We start from the raw sequence: 20,865 nt of genomic DNA on the forward strand, positions 1-20,865 counted from the left end.
GACTTTTCTAAGATGAGAAAATACTAGTACAGAGCCCAAGGTCCTGATTGTGATTTTTTTACCTCTGGTCTATTGTTTCTTCTGTTTATTGGAATGTTTCCCTTTTCTCCTTATGTAGATTATCTAATTAAAATATTTCACTTGTCTCTATACTGGATATGTATACAAAAATAATTTTCTTTCTTTTTTTGAGACAGAGTCTCACTCTGTTTCCCAGGCTGGAGTGCAGTGTTGTGATCTCAGATCACTGCAACCTCCAACTCCTGGGTTCAAGGGATTCTCGTGCCTCAGCCTCCCAAGTAGCTGGGCTTACAGGCATGGGCCACAATGCCCAGCTAATTTTTGTATTTTTAGTAGAGATGGAGTTTCACCATGTTGGTCAGTCTGGTCTCAAACTCCTGACCTCGTGATCCGCCCACCTCGGCCTCCCAAAGTGCTGGGATTACAGGCATGAGCCACCGCACCCGGCCCCAAAATAATTTTCTTAAATAATAGAAAATGTGTAGTGGAAAGCTCTAGATACGTGTAGTACTTATCAATATGCTGATCCTTGGGGGCGAAAGGGCAGTTTTTTAAAGGATAAAAGTAATTAGTTAATTTTTATTAACTTGTGACAGTTCATGACCTTAATTTTTGAGCAGAGTCTCACTCTGGGCTAGAGTGCAATGGTGTGATCACAGCTTATTGCAATCTCAAACTCCTGAGCTTAAGTGATCTTCACGCCTCAGCCTCCTGAGTAGCTGGGATTACAAGCATGAGCCTCCATGCTTGCTAATTTTTATATTTTTTGTAGAAGCAGGACCTAGTTTTGTTGCCCGGCTGGTCTCAAACTCCTGACTTTAGGCAGTCTTCCCACCTCAGCCTTCCAAAGTGTTGAGATTACAGGTGTGAGCCCTGTGCTCAGTCCTTAATTTTTATTAACATAAAATAACTGATAAGTTTAATTTTTATTGAAATAATTTTTAATTGAAAGCTAGTTTTCTAGTTTTAAATTATTACTCCTCAAGATAATGTACCGTTAAGTTAGTTTGATTTGAAGTAAGAGATTTTTGCTTTCCAGAGAAAAACTAGGTTGTTTTTAGGTTTTTTTTTTGAGACGGAGTCTCGCTTGGTCACCCAGGCTGGAGTGCAGTGGCACGATCTCGGCTCACTGCAACCTCCGCCTCCTGGGTTCAAGCAATTCTCCTGCCTCAGCCTCCTGAGTAGCTGGGACTACAGGTGCACACCACCAGGCCTAGCAAATTTTGTTTTTTTTGAGACAGAGTTTCACTCTTGTTGCCCAGGTTGGAGTGCAAGGGCGCGATCTTGGCTCACCACAACGTCTGCCTCCTGGTTCAAGCGATTCTCCTGCCTCAGCCTCCCGTGTAGCTGGGATTACAGGCACGCGCCACCACACCCAGCTAATTTTGTATTTTTAGTAGAGACGAGTTTTCTCCATGTCGGTTAGGCTGGTCTCGAATTCCTGACCTGAGGTGACCTGCCCGCCTCGGCCTCCCAAAGTGCTGGGACTACAGGCGTGAGCCACTGTGCCTGGCCACGCCTGGCTAATTTTTGTAGAGACAGGGTTTTGCCACGTTGCCCAGACTGGTCTCAAACGCCTGAACTCAAGCAATCGGCCCGCCTCAGCCTCCCAGAGTGCTGGGAGTACAGGCGTGAGCCACCGTGCCGGCTCTGCTCCCTCCCTTTCAGTGAGTCACCAAGTGATCTTGCTCCTGCCTCTACGCTTCTCCTTTCTCTGTCCACTCCCATTCCCATAGTTAGACCCTCATCTCCCCGAGGCTATTGCAGCAAGCCTTCTACCAGGTTTCTCTGCCTCCCACGCTGCCGCCCTTCCCCTAAACTGTCCAACACCATTATGCCATAGTGATACAGATTTAAAAAATGTTTTTAAACCCCTGGTACCTGTGAACACAGTGATGTTCTTAACGCCTAAATGGAATGATCTCCCTTGCGTACTTGAAGATTTTAGGGCCCCCCATTGTCTATATAATGAAGTCCAAGTGCCCTGGGTGGGCACACAAGGCCTCTCATGACCTGGATGCTTCTCTGTCCAGAGTTTCTGTCCAGCTCCATCTGTTGCAGTTCCCCCTTGCGTCCTGCGCTCCATCAGAGATGATCTCCTCCAGTTATTTGAATGCTCTGTGAGGTCTCTCACTGCCCTCCCTGCCTTGGCACGTTTCTCTGTGCTTTAAATGCGGACCCCTTCTTGACTACCGCTCCCCTCTGACACACAGCAGCCAGCCAGTCAGTTCTTCCTTGGTGCCGCGGAGCATTTTTTCTCCAGTGTGTTTAAAATTGTGTGTGCTTTTTAGCTTTCTCCACCAGACTGACCCCGTACAGAACGAAGGAGTCTTCATCATTTTAACATTCCCAATGCCTAGCCCAAGCTTTGGCACAGGTGGGCATTTAGTAAGCGATATGAAACATTGTTGATGAAACTGAGGAGTTTTAGAGGAGGAAGCAGTGTACTTAATGGAGGGCTGAATGGATCTATCCGAGTTTTAAAATGGCACGTGGGAGACGGATTCGATTACCTGTGTGGCTTTCGATGGCCAGCGTTACATTGAGGGAGAAGTAGGCTGCTGGCTGCAGTATAAGATGCACACAACAGGAACGTGTACAATGACAGTGCCTTCCTCCCCTTGTTGAGAATCGGGGGTTAGACAGGTTGAGTCTTGGTGTGGCCACTAAATTTGGGCTTTTCTGGGTATTAGTTTCTTTGGCTTTTGACAGAAAAAATGGAGATTATACTATGTCTGTGGTTATAATAGCTCCTAACATTGTTTATTTTAATGTTTGTGGGTACATAGTAAGTGTATATATTCATGCAGTACATGAGATGGGTGTTTTTTGCTTTTTGGGGTTTTTTTGAGATGGAGTCTCATTCTGTCGCCCAGGCTGGGGTTCAGTGGTGCTATCTTGGCTCAGTGCAACCTCTGCCTCACAGTTTTAGGCGATTCCCCTGCCTCAGCCTCTGAAGTAGCTGGGTTTTCAGGCGTCCACCACCACAGCCGGCTAATTTTTGTATTTTTAGTAGAGACAGGGTTTCACCATGTTGGCCAGGCTGGAGTCAAACTCCTGACTTCAAGTGATCCACCTGCCTTGGCCTCCCAAAGTGGTGGGATTACAGCTGTGAGCCACTGCACCCATCCTGGGGTACATTGCATGTTTTGATACAAACAGGCTATGCCCAATTATCACATCATGTAAAATGGGGTATCTGTTCCCCTCAAAACATTTATCCATCCTTTGTGTTACAAATGATTCAGTTACACTCTAGTTATTTTAAAATGTACCATTAAATCGTTGTTGACTATAGTCACCCTATTGTGCTATCAAATACTAGACCAACTGTAGAAATCATCCTGGAAAGTACAGTCTTGCTCATAACATTGTTTTGAGGATTAAATGAGTTAATATCTCAGGGTGCCTAGGCTAACGCATAGCATTGAATAAGGCTTAATAAATGTTGATCGAATTTGAGTTAGTCTCCTGTTTCTGGATGCTTTTAGTAAAACGTTACTTTCATGTTAAATATAAGTTACGTGTGTGCATAAACTGACACCAGTAACAAAGAGATTCATTTGCCTTTTCTTCTTCCAAAGGTTTATTCATTGTACTGATGATTCTCCAGATCCATGTATAGAATATGAGGTAAGAAGCTTATTTTCCTTGATAATCGTAGATTAAGATGTGTTGAGAATTGCTATTTATTCTTAAGTGAAATGAAACGAATGAAGTTTCTTGGATTAATTTCTTTGGGAACCTAAAGCCACTGAAATTTTACATTTATGAAATATACACATAAAAGGATATATATTATGTATAGAATATATATACTAAATATATGTGTGCAGTATACACTTGCTACAGGATATATGCAGACACCTTTAACAAAACAAACACCTTTTTACGCTGCACAGCTGCACCTCATTGTTTCAGCATTTTACCATTTTTTATACTGTTCACTCACCTTACAAATAACTTATAAGAATAAGAGGATAGGCCAGGCACAGTGGCTCATGCCTGTAATCCCAGCACTTTGAGAGGCCAAGGTGGGCGCATCATCTGAGGTCAGGAGTTCGAGACCAGCCCGGCCATCATGGCGAAACCCCATGTCTCTACTAAAAATACCAAAGTTAATCTGGGCATGGTAGTGGTCGCCTGTAATCTTAGCTACTCGGGAAATTGAGGCTGAAGAATTGCTTGAACCCTAGAGGTGGAGGTTGCAGTGAGCTGAGATGGTGCCATTGCACTCCAGCCTGGGTGACAAGAGTGAAGCTCTGTCTCAAAAAAAAAAAGAGGATGGTGAAAAAACAACTTCATTAGAAATTTTGATGAGTTTAAACGTAGTAAACCTCAATTTTTATTCCAAATTTTCCTAGTTTTGAAAGTATACACACAAAACACACACGCACATACCCTGATCTGCACCAGGTTCTTAGCTACAACTAACTGCTCATCAACTGTCGTGAATGGATCCGAAACATAACTTTTTTTTTTTTTTGGAGACACAGTTTTGCTCTGTTGCCCAGGCTGGAGTGCAGTGGCACGATCTCAGCTCATTGAAACCTCCACCTCCTGGACTAAAGCAATTCTCCTGCCTCAGCCTCCTGAGTAGCTGGGATTACAGGTGTGCACCACCACCACCCAGCTAATTTTTGTATTTCTGGTAGAGACTGGGTTTCACCATGTTGACCAGGATGGTCTCGAACTCCTGACCTCAAGTGAAACGCCTGCCTCAGCCTCCCAAAATGCTGGGATTACAGGCGTGGGCCACTGCGCCCGGCCTAACTTTCTTCTAAATGCAGACTCCACGTTTCAGCTCTCATTCCTGGTCCTTCTTGCACTTGCATTGTCAAAATACAAACTTTCCAAAACTTTGACAACTCATAGTTTGTTGAAAAGAGAATGGTCATCTTTGCTCCATAATTGCATTTTTACATTTACGTGAAAATTACATTTCATTGTTGGTCTTGTAACACCAATTCGAATTAGTGCAGTAATTTTAAAAATATATCTTTAGTGTCTGTTTGCTTCTAGCTACTTTTGTACATATGTACACATGCTTTCAAAATTGGTCTGTTGACTCACTGTGTTGAGTAATTTTTAATGTGTTGACTGTAGATAGACTTCTCTTTTAGGATTATACCGTAGGCATGGAGCAGTTAATTTACTAGTTAAGTGACTTCTTACCAAGCCACCAATTACTAGATCTTAGAGTGCTTGTAGGTGAGATTCTTACATACAATCTGTGAGATTTTTTTTCCCTTGCTTAATAGCATAGTGTGAGCATTTTCCCAGCTTATTAAACACTTCTATAACTTTAAATAATATAGTCATAGCGATTGCTTCACACAATAAACAACTATTAAGTACCTGGCTGTGGTGCTTCTGCCAGGTGCTAGAAAGAGATCATTTCCTTAGCCTTTCTCTGAGTCACAGTCTTTTTTAAGAAGTCACCATCTGGCCAGGCGCAGTGGCTCAAGCCTGTAATCCCAGCACTTTGGGAGGCCGAGACGGGCGGATCACGAGGTCAGGAGATCGAGACCATCCTGGCTAACACGGTGAAACCCCGTCTCTACTAAAAATACAAAAAACTAGCCGGGCGAGGTGGCGGGCGCCTATAGTCCCAGCTACTCGGGAGGCTGAGGCAGGAGAATGGCGTGAACCTGGGAGGCGGAGCTTGCAGTGAGCTGAGATCCGGCCACTGCACTCCAGCCTGGGTGACAGAGCGAGACTCCGTCTCAAAAAAAAAAAAAAAAAAAAAGAAGTCATCATCTACCTCCAAGATTTATTTACCAGCAGTTTGCTCTCTTATTGCCATTTTGAAAGACACCATTATCATGTGTATAAGATTTAAAACTCAATTTTAAAAGTGTAGGAAAGTGATACTCTTCAAGTAATTCAAATAAAAAAAGTTGCAAGTAGAATCCTGTGTATTGTTTTCTCCTGTCTGTGTGTATTTAAAATACACACACACACACACACACACTCACTCACACTCTTTCTCTCTCTCTTTATATATAGTTATGTATTTGTAGGATAAATCTGGAAAGATGCACAAGAAACCTATAGCACTGGTTGCCTCTGAGGAGAAAGACAGAGGGACAGGGTGGGGGAGAGAGAGAAACTCCCTATGCCTTTCTGTGTTTTGTGAAAATCAACCAGAGTGTATGTATTACCTATACAAAATAGTATTTTGATAAACCTTATGCAAATTTTCCAGTAAATTGTGTGCTACAATTGCTTATTTATTTGTTGCTAAGTAAAACCACTGTAGCCTCTCTCTTTCTCTCTCTCTCTCTCTCTATATATATATATAAAAAAGTATGTGTGTATATGCCTGTATGGGCTTTTAATAGATAGGAACTGTGTAATATTTTAGTGTCAGATCCATTTAATAATTACATTAAAAAAAATCAGATAATAAGGCTTGACTAAGAGCTTATAATAAATGAAAAATGAAATCAGTGCATTTAAAATTTCTAAGGCATATTTTAAACATGTTTTTTTAAATACATAAAATGTCCCACCTGAAATTTTCCTGATTTTTAAGATGAGAAACTTATTACTATAGTATATGAGAGTTTATATATATTAAATAATTATTAATTACAGTAATAAGACCCATTTGTGATTTGGGCCAAGGGTAGAATTGATTAACTAAAATATTGAGAAAATAGTGAGAGAGTTGTTTTGGTGATTCATTGTGACAAACCTCAATAATAATTATATCAAAGTAAGGATTACCTCTTGGTACTTAAGGTAGACAAGTTTAGAATTATTTTATTTTATTTTTGAGATAGCGTCTTGCTCTGTTGCCCAGGCTAGAGTGCAGTGATGCAGTCTCAGCTCCCTGCAGCCTCTGCTTCCTGGGTTCAAGCGATTCTCATGTCTCAGCCTCCCTAGCAGCTGGGGCTACAGGTGCCTGCCACCACGCCTGGCTAATTTTTTTGTATTTTTAGTAGAGATGGAGTTTCACCATGTTGGCCTGGCTGATCTCTAACTCCTGACCTCAGGTGATCTGCCCGCCTCAGCCTCCCAAAGTGCTGGGATTACAGGAGTGAGCCACTGCGCCTGGCTGGAATTACTTTATTATTTGATATTCCTCAAGGGGTGCAGAACATATGAATGGACATATGGCACTGTGATGAAAAGATGTAACTACATTCTTGATGGTGTGCTTGTATGTCAGAACTCTCAAAATGGCAGTTACCTGACAAGGATGCATTTTGTCATAGAATTTTAGCACAATTTTCTTGCGGTTATTAGAATAATAGATCACAACTCTATTCCCTACATCTCATGTTAAGAATTTTTTTTTTTTTTTGAGATGGAGTTTCACTCTTGTTGTCCAGGCTGGAGTGCAATGGCGTGATCTTTGCTCACTACAACCTCCGCCTCCTGGGTTCAAGTGATTCTCCTTCCTCAGCCTCCTGAGTAGCTGACAGGCATGTGCCACCATGCCCAGCCAAGAATGTTATATGATGCCTCTTTTTTAAAAACCATTTGATAACGGCAATCATTAAGATACAGTGTTGACCTAAAATTGCCTAATAGACCTTACCATATGGTTGTGTTATATTAAATATTTTGTCCTTTGTCTACAGCTTGTTCTCCGAAAATGGTGTGAATTGATTCCTGGCGCTGAGTTTCGATGTTTTGTCAAGGAAAACAAGCTTATTGGTGAGTTTTTTTTGTTTGTTTTATCCTTGAAAGTCATCTTTAAAAGAAGACAAGCTTTTGTTGGAAGTAAATTTCCAGTAATTAGGACTGGGATGTCAATCTGTTTTCATCTCAGATGCCACCTCTAACCAGTTGGTACTGACTCTCTGGAATGCCGTGTTGACAGGAATCCCGAGCCCAGATTCACTTGCCACAGGAAACGGTGTTGTCAGATAATCATGGCTGGCTGGATTCCAGAGATAAAAGTGGTGGTTGATTTAGGAATCAGGAACTCTGTATGGAATTTTCCTAAACAGTACTTAGCAATAGTCTGCTTATTTTAAGCGTCATAAAAAGTCAAGTTTTGGAACCTTTATTTCTATTATTGGGGCACTATTTATTATTCTAGCAAGAGAAAATATGTGGACAAGTAAGTGTATTCTTCTAAGACACCCATTTTCTTTCCTCTCAGGTTACTATTTTGTTTGCTATGATTTATTTAAGTGAAATATTGAAGATAATTCGTTCTTTATTTTGTTTATGCATGTTTTCCATGAAGTAAAATTTATCTTCAACCGAGAAAAGTGTAATTTGAATGCAATCAAATCAGCAATATTGATTCATTGAATGTGATGTTGAAATGTGTTAACCCACCTGAAAGAAAGTTGGGGTGTTCGCACTTCTCATATTGCTCGATGTTCTTGGGGAAGCTGCAGTGTAGGTGCTCTAAAGAAGGGGGTCCTGTTGGCACATGACTGAGGAATAGGAAGCCCGAATTTCAGAACTGTTTTTCCTAGAGAACTTTTCCCTAGGACCGGAGCAAATTCAGGGAGTTTGTGTAATAGTCCCGTTAGTGTGTTTGGACTCATGTCAGCAAGTCACTCTGAAAAAAGGAATGTTTACTTTTCCATGGCTTGAACGAGCAGGCTGTGAAGGCCAAGTAGCACGTATGAACAAGAAAAACAGACTGCTTCTAGGCGATACAGTCTGAATATGGCAGGCATCTGGTGAAGAATGCTGTTTTCCCGAGGAAAGTGGAAGAGTATACCAATTTGCAGAGACTTCTTTGGAGGAAATCAAAGCAGCAGCAGTCGATTACGTGTGCGGGCTTAGAATTGCTGCTTTAATTTTGTACATAACAAGACTTTTTGTGACTTCGAATTCCTTCCATTTTACTAAATGAAAATAACTCTTTCCATGGGCTAGGTGGTGTGGCTCACACCTGTAATCCCAACAGTTTGAGAGGCCAAGGCTGGAGGATTGCTTAAGGCCAGGAGTTCAAGACCAGCCTGGGCAATGTACTGAGACCCCGTCTCTACAAAAAATAAAACCATGAGCCAGGCATGGTGGCACATGCCTGTAGTCCCGGCTACTCGGGAGACTGAGGTGTGAGGGTCACTTGAGCTCAGGAGGTGGAGGTTGTGATAAGCTATGATTGTGCCACTGTACTCCAGCCTGGGCAACAGAATGAGACCCTGTCTCTAAAAGAAAAAAGAAAAAAAGAAAAAAGGCCGAGTGTGGTGGCTTATACCTGTAATCCCAGCACTTTGAGAGGCCGAGGTGGGTGGATCATGAGATCAAATTCAAGGCCAGCCTGGCCAAGATGGTGAAAGACCGTCTCTGCTAAAAATACCAAAAAAAAAATTAGCCAGGCGCGGTGGCAGGTGTCTGTAATCCCAACTACTCGGGAGGTGAGGCAGGAGAATCGCTTGAACTTGGGCAGCAGAGGTTGCAGTGAGCCGAGATCATGCCACTGCACTCCAGCCTGGGCGATAGAGTGAGACTGTCTCAAAAAAAAAAAAAAACAGTAAATTCTTCCAGAAGTAAGAAGACACGGCAGTGTAGTACTTCAGGATTCCCCTGTTCATATGAATCCTTACAGCTGGGTCGTGTGTAATGCAGTACCCATCCGGGTGATCTTCTAATCTACTTTAATGGTTCTTTCCACAAAATGTTTAAATCACGTATTGATGTTTTTGAAAAGAATATTGTATAATAACAGAATGTAAAATATTTTCTTGTCAGGTATTTCTCAAAGAGACTACACACAATACTATGATCATATTTCTAAACAAAAGGAAGAAATTTGCAGATGTATACAAGACTTTTTCAAGAAACACATACAGTACAAATTCTTAGATGAAGACTGTGAGTATTTTTTTATTGATCCAGTAAAATGAAATGAAATATACAGTGTTGCTGGACCTTATTTACTATGGTGTATATCCTAATAACTAGATTTGAAATACTGTATTTTAAGTATTTTACTATATTATTATTTGTTATTTTTGATAGTTTGTATGTTAATTTCTTCTTATTATTATTATTTTTTTTATCTGGAGACAGTCTCACTCTGTCACCCAGGCTGGAGTGCAGTGGTACGATCTTGGCTCACGCAGCCTGCATCTCTTGGGTTCAGGTGATTCTCCTGCTTCAGTCTCCCAAGTAGCTGGGGCTACAGGTGCACATCACCACACCCGACTAATTTTTTGTATGTTTAGTAGAGATGGAATTTTGCCATGTTTGCCAGGCTGGTCTTGAGCTCCTGGCCTCAAGTGATCCGCCTACTTCAGCCTCCCAGTGTGCTGGGATTACAGGTGTGAGCCACCGCACCAGCCATGTTAATTTCATCTTACTTAACTAAAATTTATTTTTACTGCGAAGTCAGTTCCCCCTCTTATTTTAGATGTTTGACTGTATATTTCAAAGGGGCTGTCTACAGAGAACAAAGTCCCATCTACCTTTCCAGCTTCTCTGAATGATCAAAGACAGCACCAGTTACAAAGTAAACATTTGTGGGTTGTTTTTAGGAATTGAAAGTATATTGTGTGAGAGTTTTCATACATCTGAAAATTATATCTGCTATGATTGACATTTTCTCTACTTGCCAAGACTGGGCTCTGTGGCAGATTTGATTTAAAATAAGATGAATCATGCTTCAGGCCTCATTCGATTTTCTGCTTTCTATTATAAGCTTTGCTCATTGCATTCTCCCGGATCAGTGATTGATGCCCCTTTCACCAGTACTTTGCTCAGTGACTCCTCCCGTCATTCCCATAGAACCGGTCTATGATGGGGAACTGGTTGAGATGATGTTGGTGTTTGGTTTGAATTTTTAAATATAGGGGATTATGGTTGGGGAACAGAGAACAGTAAAGCAAAGTTATATAAATAAAACATGGCAGGATGCCTTTTTATGTTTGAAGTTTTGAGATTTAGAAGCATTAAGTCCTCAGGGTCATTTATATTCTGTTGTCTTTGATTAAAACATACTTTAATTTTCAAAAGGAGATTTACATCATGAAATATTAGTTCATTAATAACGGACTTTTTTTCTCCTTTACAGTTGTGTTCGATATATACAGAGACAGTAGGGTAAGTAAAAACTCTGTCTGATATGCTTTAAAATAAGAGCTGGTTTTATAAGCAGGCAGAGCATGCCTTTGCTATGTGTATGAAGGATCTACTGCTCAAAAAATATTTTGTCTGGGTGCAGCAGCTCACGCCTGTATTCCCAGCACTTTGGGAGGCTGAGGCAGGGACATCATTTGAGCTCAGGAGTTTGAGACTAGCCTGGGCAACATAGTGAGACCTCATCTCTACTAAAAATAAAAAAAAATCAGCCCAGGCCAGGCACAGTGGCTCACCCCTGTAACCCCAGCACTCTGGGAGGCTGAGGCAGGAGGATCACTTGAGGTCACAAGTTCGAGATCAGCTTGGCCAACATGGTGAAACCCCATCTTTACTAAAAATACAAAAAAATGAGCCAGGCATGGTGGTGGGTGCCTATAATCCCAGCTACTCAGGAGGCAGAGGTTGCAGTGAGCCGAGATTGCGCCATTGCGCTCCAGCCTGGGCAACAGAGCGAGACTCTGCCTCAAAAGAGAAAAAAAAAATATCCAGGCCTGGTGGTGTGTGCCTGTAGTCCCAGTTATGCAAGAGGCTGAGCTGGGAGGATCCCTTGAGCCCAGGAATTCACGGCTGCAGTGAGCCTTTGTTGCGCCACTGCTCTCCAGCCTGGGTGGCAGAGTGAGACCCCATCCCCTCCTCAAATTTTTTTTTTTCCCTCACACCAACTAAGGTGTTTGAAATTCACCATGGTCAAAAATCTCCCCTTAAAATATACCTAACATTAGGGGACTTAATACCTGAAATCATTGTGTACCATGATTTAGGGATTCTTTATCGAGCCGGTCGGTAAATGGGCACCTTCCATCCTACTTCTCATTTGTGTCCGAGGTCAGGGCCTGCTTAAAATAGTTCAGTTTGCACACTTAAATGCGGCCAGGAGTTGGCCACTTGATATTTATATAATTATTTTGGCTGGGTGCGGTGGCTCAGGCCTGTAATCCCAGCACTTTGGGAGGCCAAGGCAGGCAGATCACCTGAGATGGGGAGTTCGAAACCCGCCTGACCAATATAGAAAAACCCCATCTCTACTAAAAATACAAAATTAGCCAGGCATGGTGGCGCATGCCTGTAATCCTAGCTACACGGGAAGCTGAGGCAGGAGAATCGCTTGAACCGGGAGGTGGAGGTTGCAGTGAGTCGAGATCGCACCATTGCACTGCAGCCTGGGCAACAAGAGCAAAACGCTATCTCAAAAAATAATAATAATTATTATTATTATTATTTTAAAAGTGACTCAGAGTTTGAGTTAGTTTTATTTTTAGACAGAAGAGGATTAGTTTATTTTTTAAATCTTGAAAGTGATGAAAACTTCTGTAAGGAAAAAGTTAAAGTGACTTATTAGTAAACTTACGTACTGCTGACTTAATGAAGAATTACTAGAGCAGAGATTTCACTGCCCAAGACATGTCATCTTTATTAAGAAGTTTAAGTCACTAAATGCTGTTTGGTGCTGAGTGCTCTTTGACATTGTGAAGAAGCTAGCAGATGCGTTTTCCCGTGTGTCACAACACACGAGCAGAATATTTCTCACTCCCCCTCCGTGCTTAGAGCAGCCTCATTGTAAGTGAGACAGTCATTTGATCTGAATCACCTTTGGACATCTTTTTTTTTTTTTTGAGACGGAGTCTCGCTCTGCCGCCCAGGCTGGAGTGCAGTGGCCGGATCTCAGCTCACTGCAAGCTCCGCCTCCCAGGTTTACGCCATTCTCCTGCCTCAGCCTCCCGAGTAGCTGGGACTACAGGCGCCCGCCACCTCGCCCGGCTAGTTTTTTGTATTTTTTAGTAGAGACGGGGTTTCACCATGTTAGCCAGGATGGTCTCGATCTCCTGACCTCGTGATCCGCCCGTCTCAGCCTCCCAAAGTGCTGGGATTACAGGCTTGAGCCACCGCGCCCGGCCACCTTTGGACATCTTTAAATCATCTTTGGACAAAAAGATATGGCCCATATGGTCATGTCCCAGAATAACTGTTAACTGTTCATTTAACGCTTACGTCAGAAGACATCACTCTATTTTCACCTCATTGTCTTCAAAGATGATGGTGTCAAGAGTTACTAGAAAGAGGGGCTTTAGGCCATTGTGGTGGCTCACGCCTGTATTTTCAGCACTTTGGGAAGCTGAGGTGGGAGGATGGCTTGAGCCCAGGAGTTCGAGATGAGCTGGGCTGAACATAGTGAGACCTCATCTCTACGTAAAAATGAGCCAGGTGTGGTGGTTTGTGCCTCTAGCCCCAGCTCCTCCTGGGAGCTGAGTTGGGAGGATCGCTTGAGACTGGGAGGTTGAGGCTGCAGTGAGCCATGATCATAACTGTCATGCCTATCAGTGTACACCAGGTTGTGTCTGGTCTTCTGCAGACTGCCATGGTGAATAATCCCGTACGTGTGTCATTTCCCACGCTGCAGGTGAATCTACAGGGTGAATTCCTAGAAGCGGGATTGCTGGCTCAAAAGTGAAATGAATTTTAATGTTGACAGATACTGCAGTTTACCCTCCCTAGAGGTTACATCTGACCAGATCCCCCCGGGAATGCATCAGAGTACTTGCAGGCTTCCTCTGAGCTTGCCATTACAATATAGGGTCACACTCTTCAGGGTTTTGGGGTTTCATAGAGAAATGATGTTTCAGTATACTTTCTATTTCTATTTTTCTTAGTAAATGAGGATGAAGTTTATCTTTTCGTATATTTAAGGGTTGTTTCTATGAACCATTGCTTCGTGTCTTTTTCACTTTTTTCTATTATTTTCCTCAAAATAGAGGCACTGTTTAGGTATTACAGAGGCCTTTGTCATTAATCTTTTCCTGCAAACAAGATCACCTATATTATTTGCTTCTTTTCTGGCTTTTGAATTTTAGTCATCATTTAAAAAAATACTTCCCCATGGTTTTTGTCTAGTTCTTTTGTAATTTCTTGTTCTCCATTTCAATATTGGGTCTGTTTGGTGTTCGTTCCTTTGCGTGTTTGGTATGCGGTATGGATCACCCTTAGTCTTTTTGTCTGCACCAATATTTTTATATTTATATTAGACTGTCCTTCAGATTGATGATGATTTCCCAAGTTCTTAGGGCGTTAATCCCTGTTGCGTTTGCAGACTCTCGTTCGGGCTGGTTGTTTCTTTTTTGTTTTGAAAATCAGTTTATTTTACTTTGAGTTCGTCTTCAGTGAGCTTGTCCTTTTTTTAATGAGAATCCCAAAGATCCTAAATTTTGGATTTTTCATTTGCTTCTACCATGTTCCCCAAAACTTATTCAGAGGACAATGTCATTGTCTCCTGCCCCTCCGTTAGAACTGTCTCCTCACACCCCTTTCCTGAGGCTGTGGCCTTCTGGAGTTGGCGTCTGAGTTCTGATTCCCTTCCCGTGACCAGTCTGCTAGAAGACCCTCCCACAGGTTCCCACGGCACTAGAGTTGATTCGTTTAGTTCTGTTCTTCGGGTTCTTCTTGTTTCTGGCCCCTGGGGATTTCCTGGTCTTTCTCATAATCTCAATTACACTTTTAAAGGGCGTGTCATAGCATGTGTTTCATCCTGTTTGGAATAGCAGGCCTTGAGAGTTACCATAGCTGGCTGTGTTTCTGGAGCCCTCACATATCTCACACTCCAGCCAAAATAACCTGTTCCCACAACGGGCGGTCGTGGCGTGGCCTCTGCACATGAGAGCCGCCGTTCTTGTTAAGTAGTCCGCTTTTCCTGCCAACACCACCTTCCTCCCAGAGCATCGCTGTTATCCCTCAGGTGCCCAGGTCCTTTGGGAAGCGTTTCCAGCCTTCCCTCGCACATGTAGGCACACTCTCCTTTGTGCCTCTCCACTCTCACAATTCCCTGTTCTTGCTTCTCTCGAAGCAAAATACCCTGCACATTGCCATTGTTGAATGGTTTTTGGTTCTGTTTTGGGGAGGAGATGTGTGTTCTGCTCAAGCCTGAGCTCTTGGAAGGAATCGATTCTGTGTTACGATCTTCATACCCTAGTGCCTAACACAGTGTCTGGTCCCTACAGCTTGATAGGGATAGGGGGACAGTCAGTTGGTAAAAGGACAGTTAGTCCCACTGCTCTTTGCTTATTGGATTGCCTCAAAGCAGAATTAACTTCTCAGGCTGTTTTTGCTTGAGATGTCATGTGAAAACATGTTATGGCTGGGCGTGGTGGCTCACGCCTGTAATCCCAGCACTTTAGGAGGCTGAGGCAGGCAGATCACCTGAGGTCAGGAGCTCAAGACCAGCCTGGCCAACATGGTGAAACCCCATCTCTACTAAAAATACAGAAATTAGTCAGGCACAGTGGCAGGTGCCTGTAATCCCACCTACTTGGGAGGCTGAGGCAGGAGGATCACTTGAGCCCAGGAGGAGGAGGTTGCAATGAGCTGAGATCACGCGACTGTACTCACAAAAACAGGGCAAGACTCTGTCTCAAAAAAAAAGTTATGGCTGGGCACGGTGGCTCACACCTGTAATCCCAGCACTTTGGGAGGCTGAGGTGGGCGGATCACGAGGTCAGGAGATCGAGACCATCCTGGCTAACACGGTTAAACCCCATCTGTATTTTTTAAAAATGCAAAAAATTAGCCGGGTGTGGCGGCGGGCGCCTGTAGTCCCAGCTACTTGGGAGGCTGAGGCAGGAGAATGGCGTGAACCCAGGAGGCGGAGCTTGCAGTGAGCCGAGATCACGCCACTGCACTCCAGCCTGGGCAACTGAGCAAGATTCCGTCTCAAAAAAAAAAAAGTTATAAAATCTTGATCCTGATCCTCCTACTTTATTAAAGCCTGATTATAGCTGGGTTTTTTTTTACTTCCTCATTTTTTTGTACTAGAGGATAGCTTGTGAGCTACAGAGTACACTGCCAATTAAAGTGGTGGTTTGTTTTCATTTAAAAATGTGTTTTGGGCCGGGCGCGGTGGCTCAAGCCTGTAATCCCAGCACTTTGGGAGGCTGAGACGGGTGGATCACGAGGTCAGGAGATCGAGACCATCCTGGCTAACACAGTGCAACCCCGTCTCTACTAAAAAATACAAAAAACTAGCCGGGCGAGGTGGCAGGCGCCTGTAGTCCCAGCTACTCGGGAGGCTGAGGCAGGAGAATGGCGTGAACCCGGGAGGCGGAGCTTGCAGTGAGCTGAGATCCGGCCACTGCACTCCAGCCTGGGGGGCAGAGCGAGACTCCGTCTCAAAAAAAAAAAAAAAAAAAAAAAAAATGTGTTTTGGGCCGGGTGCAGTGGCTAATGCCTGTAATCTCGGCACTTTAGGAGGCCAAGGTGGGCGGATCACCTGAGTTTAAGAATTGGAGACCAGCCTGACCAACATGGTGACACCCAGTCTCAACCAAAAATAGAAAATTAGCTGGGCATGGTGGCGCATGCCTGTAGTCCCAGCTCCTTGGGAGGTGGAGGCAGGAGAATTGCATGAACCCAGGAAGGGGAAGTTGTGGTGAGGTGAGATCACACCATTGCACTCCTGCCTGGGCCACAAGAGTGAAACTGTGTCTCAGAAAAAAAAAGGAAAAAATGTGTTTTGGTTTTTTGCATTGTGGCATATTCCTATATTAAAGATGTGATAGTTTAAAAAAAAATAATGGGCCGGGCGCGGTGGCTCAAGCCTGTAATCCCAGCACTTTGGGAGGCCGAGACGGGCGGATCACGAGGTCAGGAGATCGAGACCATCCTGGCTAACACAATGAAACCCCGTCTCTACTAAAAATACAAAAAAATTAGCCAGGCGAGGTGGCGGGCGCCTGTAGTCCCAGCTACTCGGGAGGCTGAGGCAGGAGAATGGCGTAGACCCGGGAGGCGGAGCTTGCAGTGAGCCGAGATAGCGCCACTGCACTCCAGCCTGGGCGACAGAGCGAGACTCCGTCTCAAAAAAAAAAATAAATAAATAAAAATAATAATAATAATAATGAGTTCGTTTTACTGATTATAAAAAGCCAAGTAGGGGCTGGGCACAGTGGGTCACACCTGTAATCCCAACACTTTGGGAGACGAAGCCAGGCCGATCATGAGGTCAGGAGATGGAGACCATCCTGACTAACACTGTGAAACCTCATCTCTACTAAAAATACAAAAAATTAGCCAGGTGTGGTGGTGGACGCCTGTAGTCCCAGCTACTCGGGAGGCTGAGGCAGGAGAATCACTTGAACCTGGGAGGCGGAGGTTGCAGTGAGCAGAGATCATGCCACTGCACTCCAGCCTGGGTGACAGAGCGAGACTCTGTCTCAAAATAAATAAATAAATAAATAAATAAGTCAAGTAGAAAGGGTTTGGAAGTTAGAAAATACCCATTTTGTTATCATGACATATATTGAAGACATCTTAGCAGTATTCGCCAAAATGAAGTTGACATCATTACGAAGAAGTTGTTTGATGGCTGATACTGTTTCACATAGTTCCAGGAATGAAGAAGTGGGTGCTAAACGGAGATGAGGAAACAACTCAAGCAGTGAGAGAGATTTGCAGGGCATCTCCTGGGGCTCGTAGAAAACGAGGAACTTACCCAACTGGGTGTGCTGAAAGCATCCTGCGACAGGCTTATGCCACTTACTAGAGGTTCTGGAATTTGAAGCAAGTCCTAATAAGATGTTTCATCTTTCTTAACATTTTGCTCTCGCTCAGCTGAGAAGCAGCACCAGATATTAGGCATGCTGGCTCAGCGGTCTTGGTGCTTGGAATTTCATGCACACACACGCTCAGGACCTGGCGGCAACACATTTATAGAAAAAGAACATTCATTGTTAACCAAACGGCGCAAATGTATGAATGTTTCAGTGGGAAAAGGTTTATCTTTGCTCCATCCACTTCGTGTCAATAGGTGTTTGTGATCAGACGCCGTGGCCGTCATTCCTGGCGGTGTGGCCCATGCGCCTCTGCTCTCTGCGTGTCAGTACTGGCTGTTTTCTGCTCACAGGCCAACCTCCCCTTCATATGCTGTCAAGCTCTATTCTACAGACTTACTACATTCACATAGAAAGAAAACAGCATCTTCAGGCTGGGCAGGGTGGCTCACAGGGAGGCCAAGGCGGGAGGACATTTGAGGTTAGGAGTTTGAGACCAGACCATGGCCAACATGGTAAGACCCTATCTCTAGTAAAAATACAAAAATTAACCAAGCATAGTGGCGCATGCCTGTAATCCCAGCTACTCGGGAGCTGAGGCAGGAGAATCACTTGAACCTAGGAGGCGGAGGTTGCAGTGAGCCAAGATCACACCACTGTACTCCATCCAGCCTGGGCAACAGAGTGAGATTCTCAAAAAAAAAAAAAAAAGAAAGGAAGCAGCGTCTTCATACTTGCATATGGTAAAAAAAAAAAAAAAATCCATTCTTGGCAGCAGACCTTCCTGAGTCAGAAGCGCTGCTCTCTGGAGCCGCAGGCACTGCCTGGCTCTGTCTGGCTGCCCCTGAACGGAGCACTGAAGGCTCCGGGAAGGCGCTTTAGTCAGACACAGACCCTAAGCCTTTGGGTGACCGTTCCCTTTCCTGCTGGAATTTTTTTTTTTTGGGAGACACAGTCTTGCTTTGTCACCCAGGGTAGATGGAGCGCGTGTTGTGATCACGGCTCACAGCAGCCTTGACCTCCTGAGCTCAAGTGATCCTCCTACCTCAGCCCCCTGCGTAGCTGGGACTACAGGCGTGTGCCACCACATTCAGCGAATTTTTTTTTTTTTTTGAGACAGAGTCTCACTCTATTGCCCAGGCTGGAGTTCAGTGGCGCAATCTCGGCTCACTGCAAGCTCCACCTCCCGGGTTCACGCCATTCTCCTGCCTCAGCCTCCCGAGTAGCTGGGACTACAGGCGCCCGCCACCACGCCAGACTAATTTTTTGTATTTTTAGTAGAGACAGGGTTTAACCGTGTTAGCCAGGATGGTCTCAATCTCCTGACCTCGTGATCCACCCGTCTCGGCCTCCCAAAGTGCTGGGATTACAGGCGTGAGCCACCGCACCCAGCCTCAGCTAATTTTTATATATTTTTCTGTAGAGATGGGGTTTCACCATGTTGCCCAGGCTGGTCTTGAACTCCTAAGCTCAAGTGATCTGTCCGCCTCAGGCTCCCAAAGTGCTGGGATTATAGGTGTGAGCCACTGTGCCCGGCCCTGCTAGAATCTTTGACTTAAAATTCCATGTGGCTTGAGGCTGGAGTTGGAACGTATCTCTTAGGCAGAGCTTTTCTGGGTCCCTTCTCTCTAAATTCACAGGGGGCCCTCCCTTTAGATCTCTGTCTACTCTATTCAGACAGGTGGCCCTTTCTCAGATGGGACCTAGAGGGATGATCTTTTGAAATAAGTGAGATTTTTAAGATTACAATAATATGAAGAATATCTTTCTGGCCAGGTGACGTGGCTCATGTCTATAATCCCAGCACTTTGGGAGGCTGAGGTGAGAGGATCGCTTGAACCCAAGAGTTCAAGACCAGCCTGGGCAACATGGCGAGACCCTGTCCTCTAAGAAAACACAAAAATTAGCTGCATGTGGTGGCGCATGCCTGTAGTCCCAGGTACTCAGGAGGCTGAGGCAAGAGGATCCTTTGAGCCCAGGAGGTCGAGGCTGCAGTGAGCTGTGATCACACCACTGCGCTGCAGCCTGGGCAACAGCATGAGAGCCTGTCTCAGAATAAAAACTCGTTTCTTTCTCAGAAGACAGAGTACAGACTGCGTTTGTTTTTGTTTTTTCTCTCTCTGTGCTACAGGGGAAGGTGTGGCTCATTGATTTTAATCCATTTGGCGAAGTCACAGATTCACTGCTGTTCACCTGGGAAGAACTGATATCTGAGAACAACTTAAACGGCGATTTTAGTGAAGTAGATGCTCAAGAGCAGGTAAGACTTTTTTTTTTTTTTTTTTTTTTTTTGAGACGGAGTCTCGCTCTGTCACACAGGCTGGAGTGCAGTGGCCGGATCTCAGCTCACTGCAAGCTCCGCCTCCCGGGTTTACGCCATTCTCCTGCCTCAGCCTCCCGAGTAGCTGGGACTACAGGCGCCTGCCACCTCGCCCGGCTAAGTTTTTGTATTTTTAGTAGAGACGGGGTTTCACTGTGTTACCCAGGATGGTCTCGATCTCCTGACCTCATGATCCGCCCGTCTCGGCCTCCCAAAGTGCTAGGATTACAGGCTTGAGCCACCGCGCCCGGCCTAGACATTTTTAAGATAGATACAACATAAACCTTTTCAGTCTACTGACTGACTGCTTGTTCTGCAGACGCACAGGTAGGCAGAATGGCCAGGACCCTTCGGAAGCGCAGAGTGTAACACAGCTTTCCTGGTAGCTAACTTCCCCGTGGTGGTGGTCAAAGAGGCGGGTACCACTTAACTTTATTACAGAAGTCAGGATCATCTGATCCGTTTTTTCAGTTCCTTTTCTGAGCTGCTTCTGTCACACCCAACCTGGAGGAATCTTGGTCCCAGATCAGCTCATGCATCTGTTCCTTGTGACCTCAGTGCCAGCTGCTGAGGCTGACGGAGAAGTTACATATGTGCAGACCAGCAGGTTCCTGTCAGCTTTCTCCTCCATTTCCACGGTGACTGGTTCATGCCTTGATGCTTCTCAGTCTCCCATCAGTCCTTCCTTCCTCTCAGTGGATGATTTAACATCCTCTTTCCAGGAAAAGGGAACCCACTGATGAGAGAATTCCCTCAGTTGATTTCTCATCACACCTGCAAGCTCGTCCATCCCTTCCTGAGTCTGATCTCCCACTCAGGACACTGTGTCCTCCTCTCTCTCCAGCTGCCCTCTGCTCTTTTTCCAATTCTTCCTCTCCACCAACTCTGTCCGTCCAGATTTAGTCATGTTCAGATACCTCCCATCCGAAA

At 44.4% G+C, this 20,865-nt stretch overlaps 2 protein-coding genes across 3 annotated transcripts in view; one reads left to right on the forward strand and one right to left on the reverse strand.

Annotated features, from left to right (window-relative positions):
- Window positions 1–20,865, reverse strand: part of UPF2 (UPF2 regulator of nonsense mediated mRNA decay) — a 484,524-nt gene that overhangs the window by 319,744 nt on the left and 143,915 nt on the right. The gene's annotated exons all lie outside the window — the stretch shown is intronic.
- The window catches only part of CDC123 (cell division cycle 123), a 55,216-nt gene that overhangs the window by 31,641 nt on the left and 2,710 nt on the right, over window positions 1–20,865 (forward strand). For both annotated transcript variants that reach the window (NM_001266654.1, XM_077944906.1), the window contains 5 exon segments: window positions 3,606–3,654; window positions 7,614–7,689; window positions 9,694–9,816; window positions 11,015–11,043; window positions 19,747–19,875. In NM_001266654.1, the coding sequence (NP_001253583.1) occupies window positions 3,606–3,654; window positions 7,614–7,689; window positions 9,694–9,816; window positions 11,015–11,043; window positions 19,747–19,875 (406 nt within the window).

Source organism: Macaca mulatta, chromosome 9, assembly GCF_049350105.2.
Source record: "Macaca mulatta isolate MMU2019108-1 chromosome 9, T2T-MMU8v2.0, whole genome shotgun sequence".
Taxonomy (NCBI): Eukaryota; Metazoa; Chordata; class Mammalia; order Primates; family Cercopithecidae; genus Macaca; species Macaca mulatta.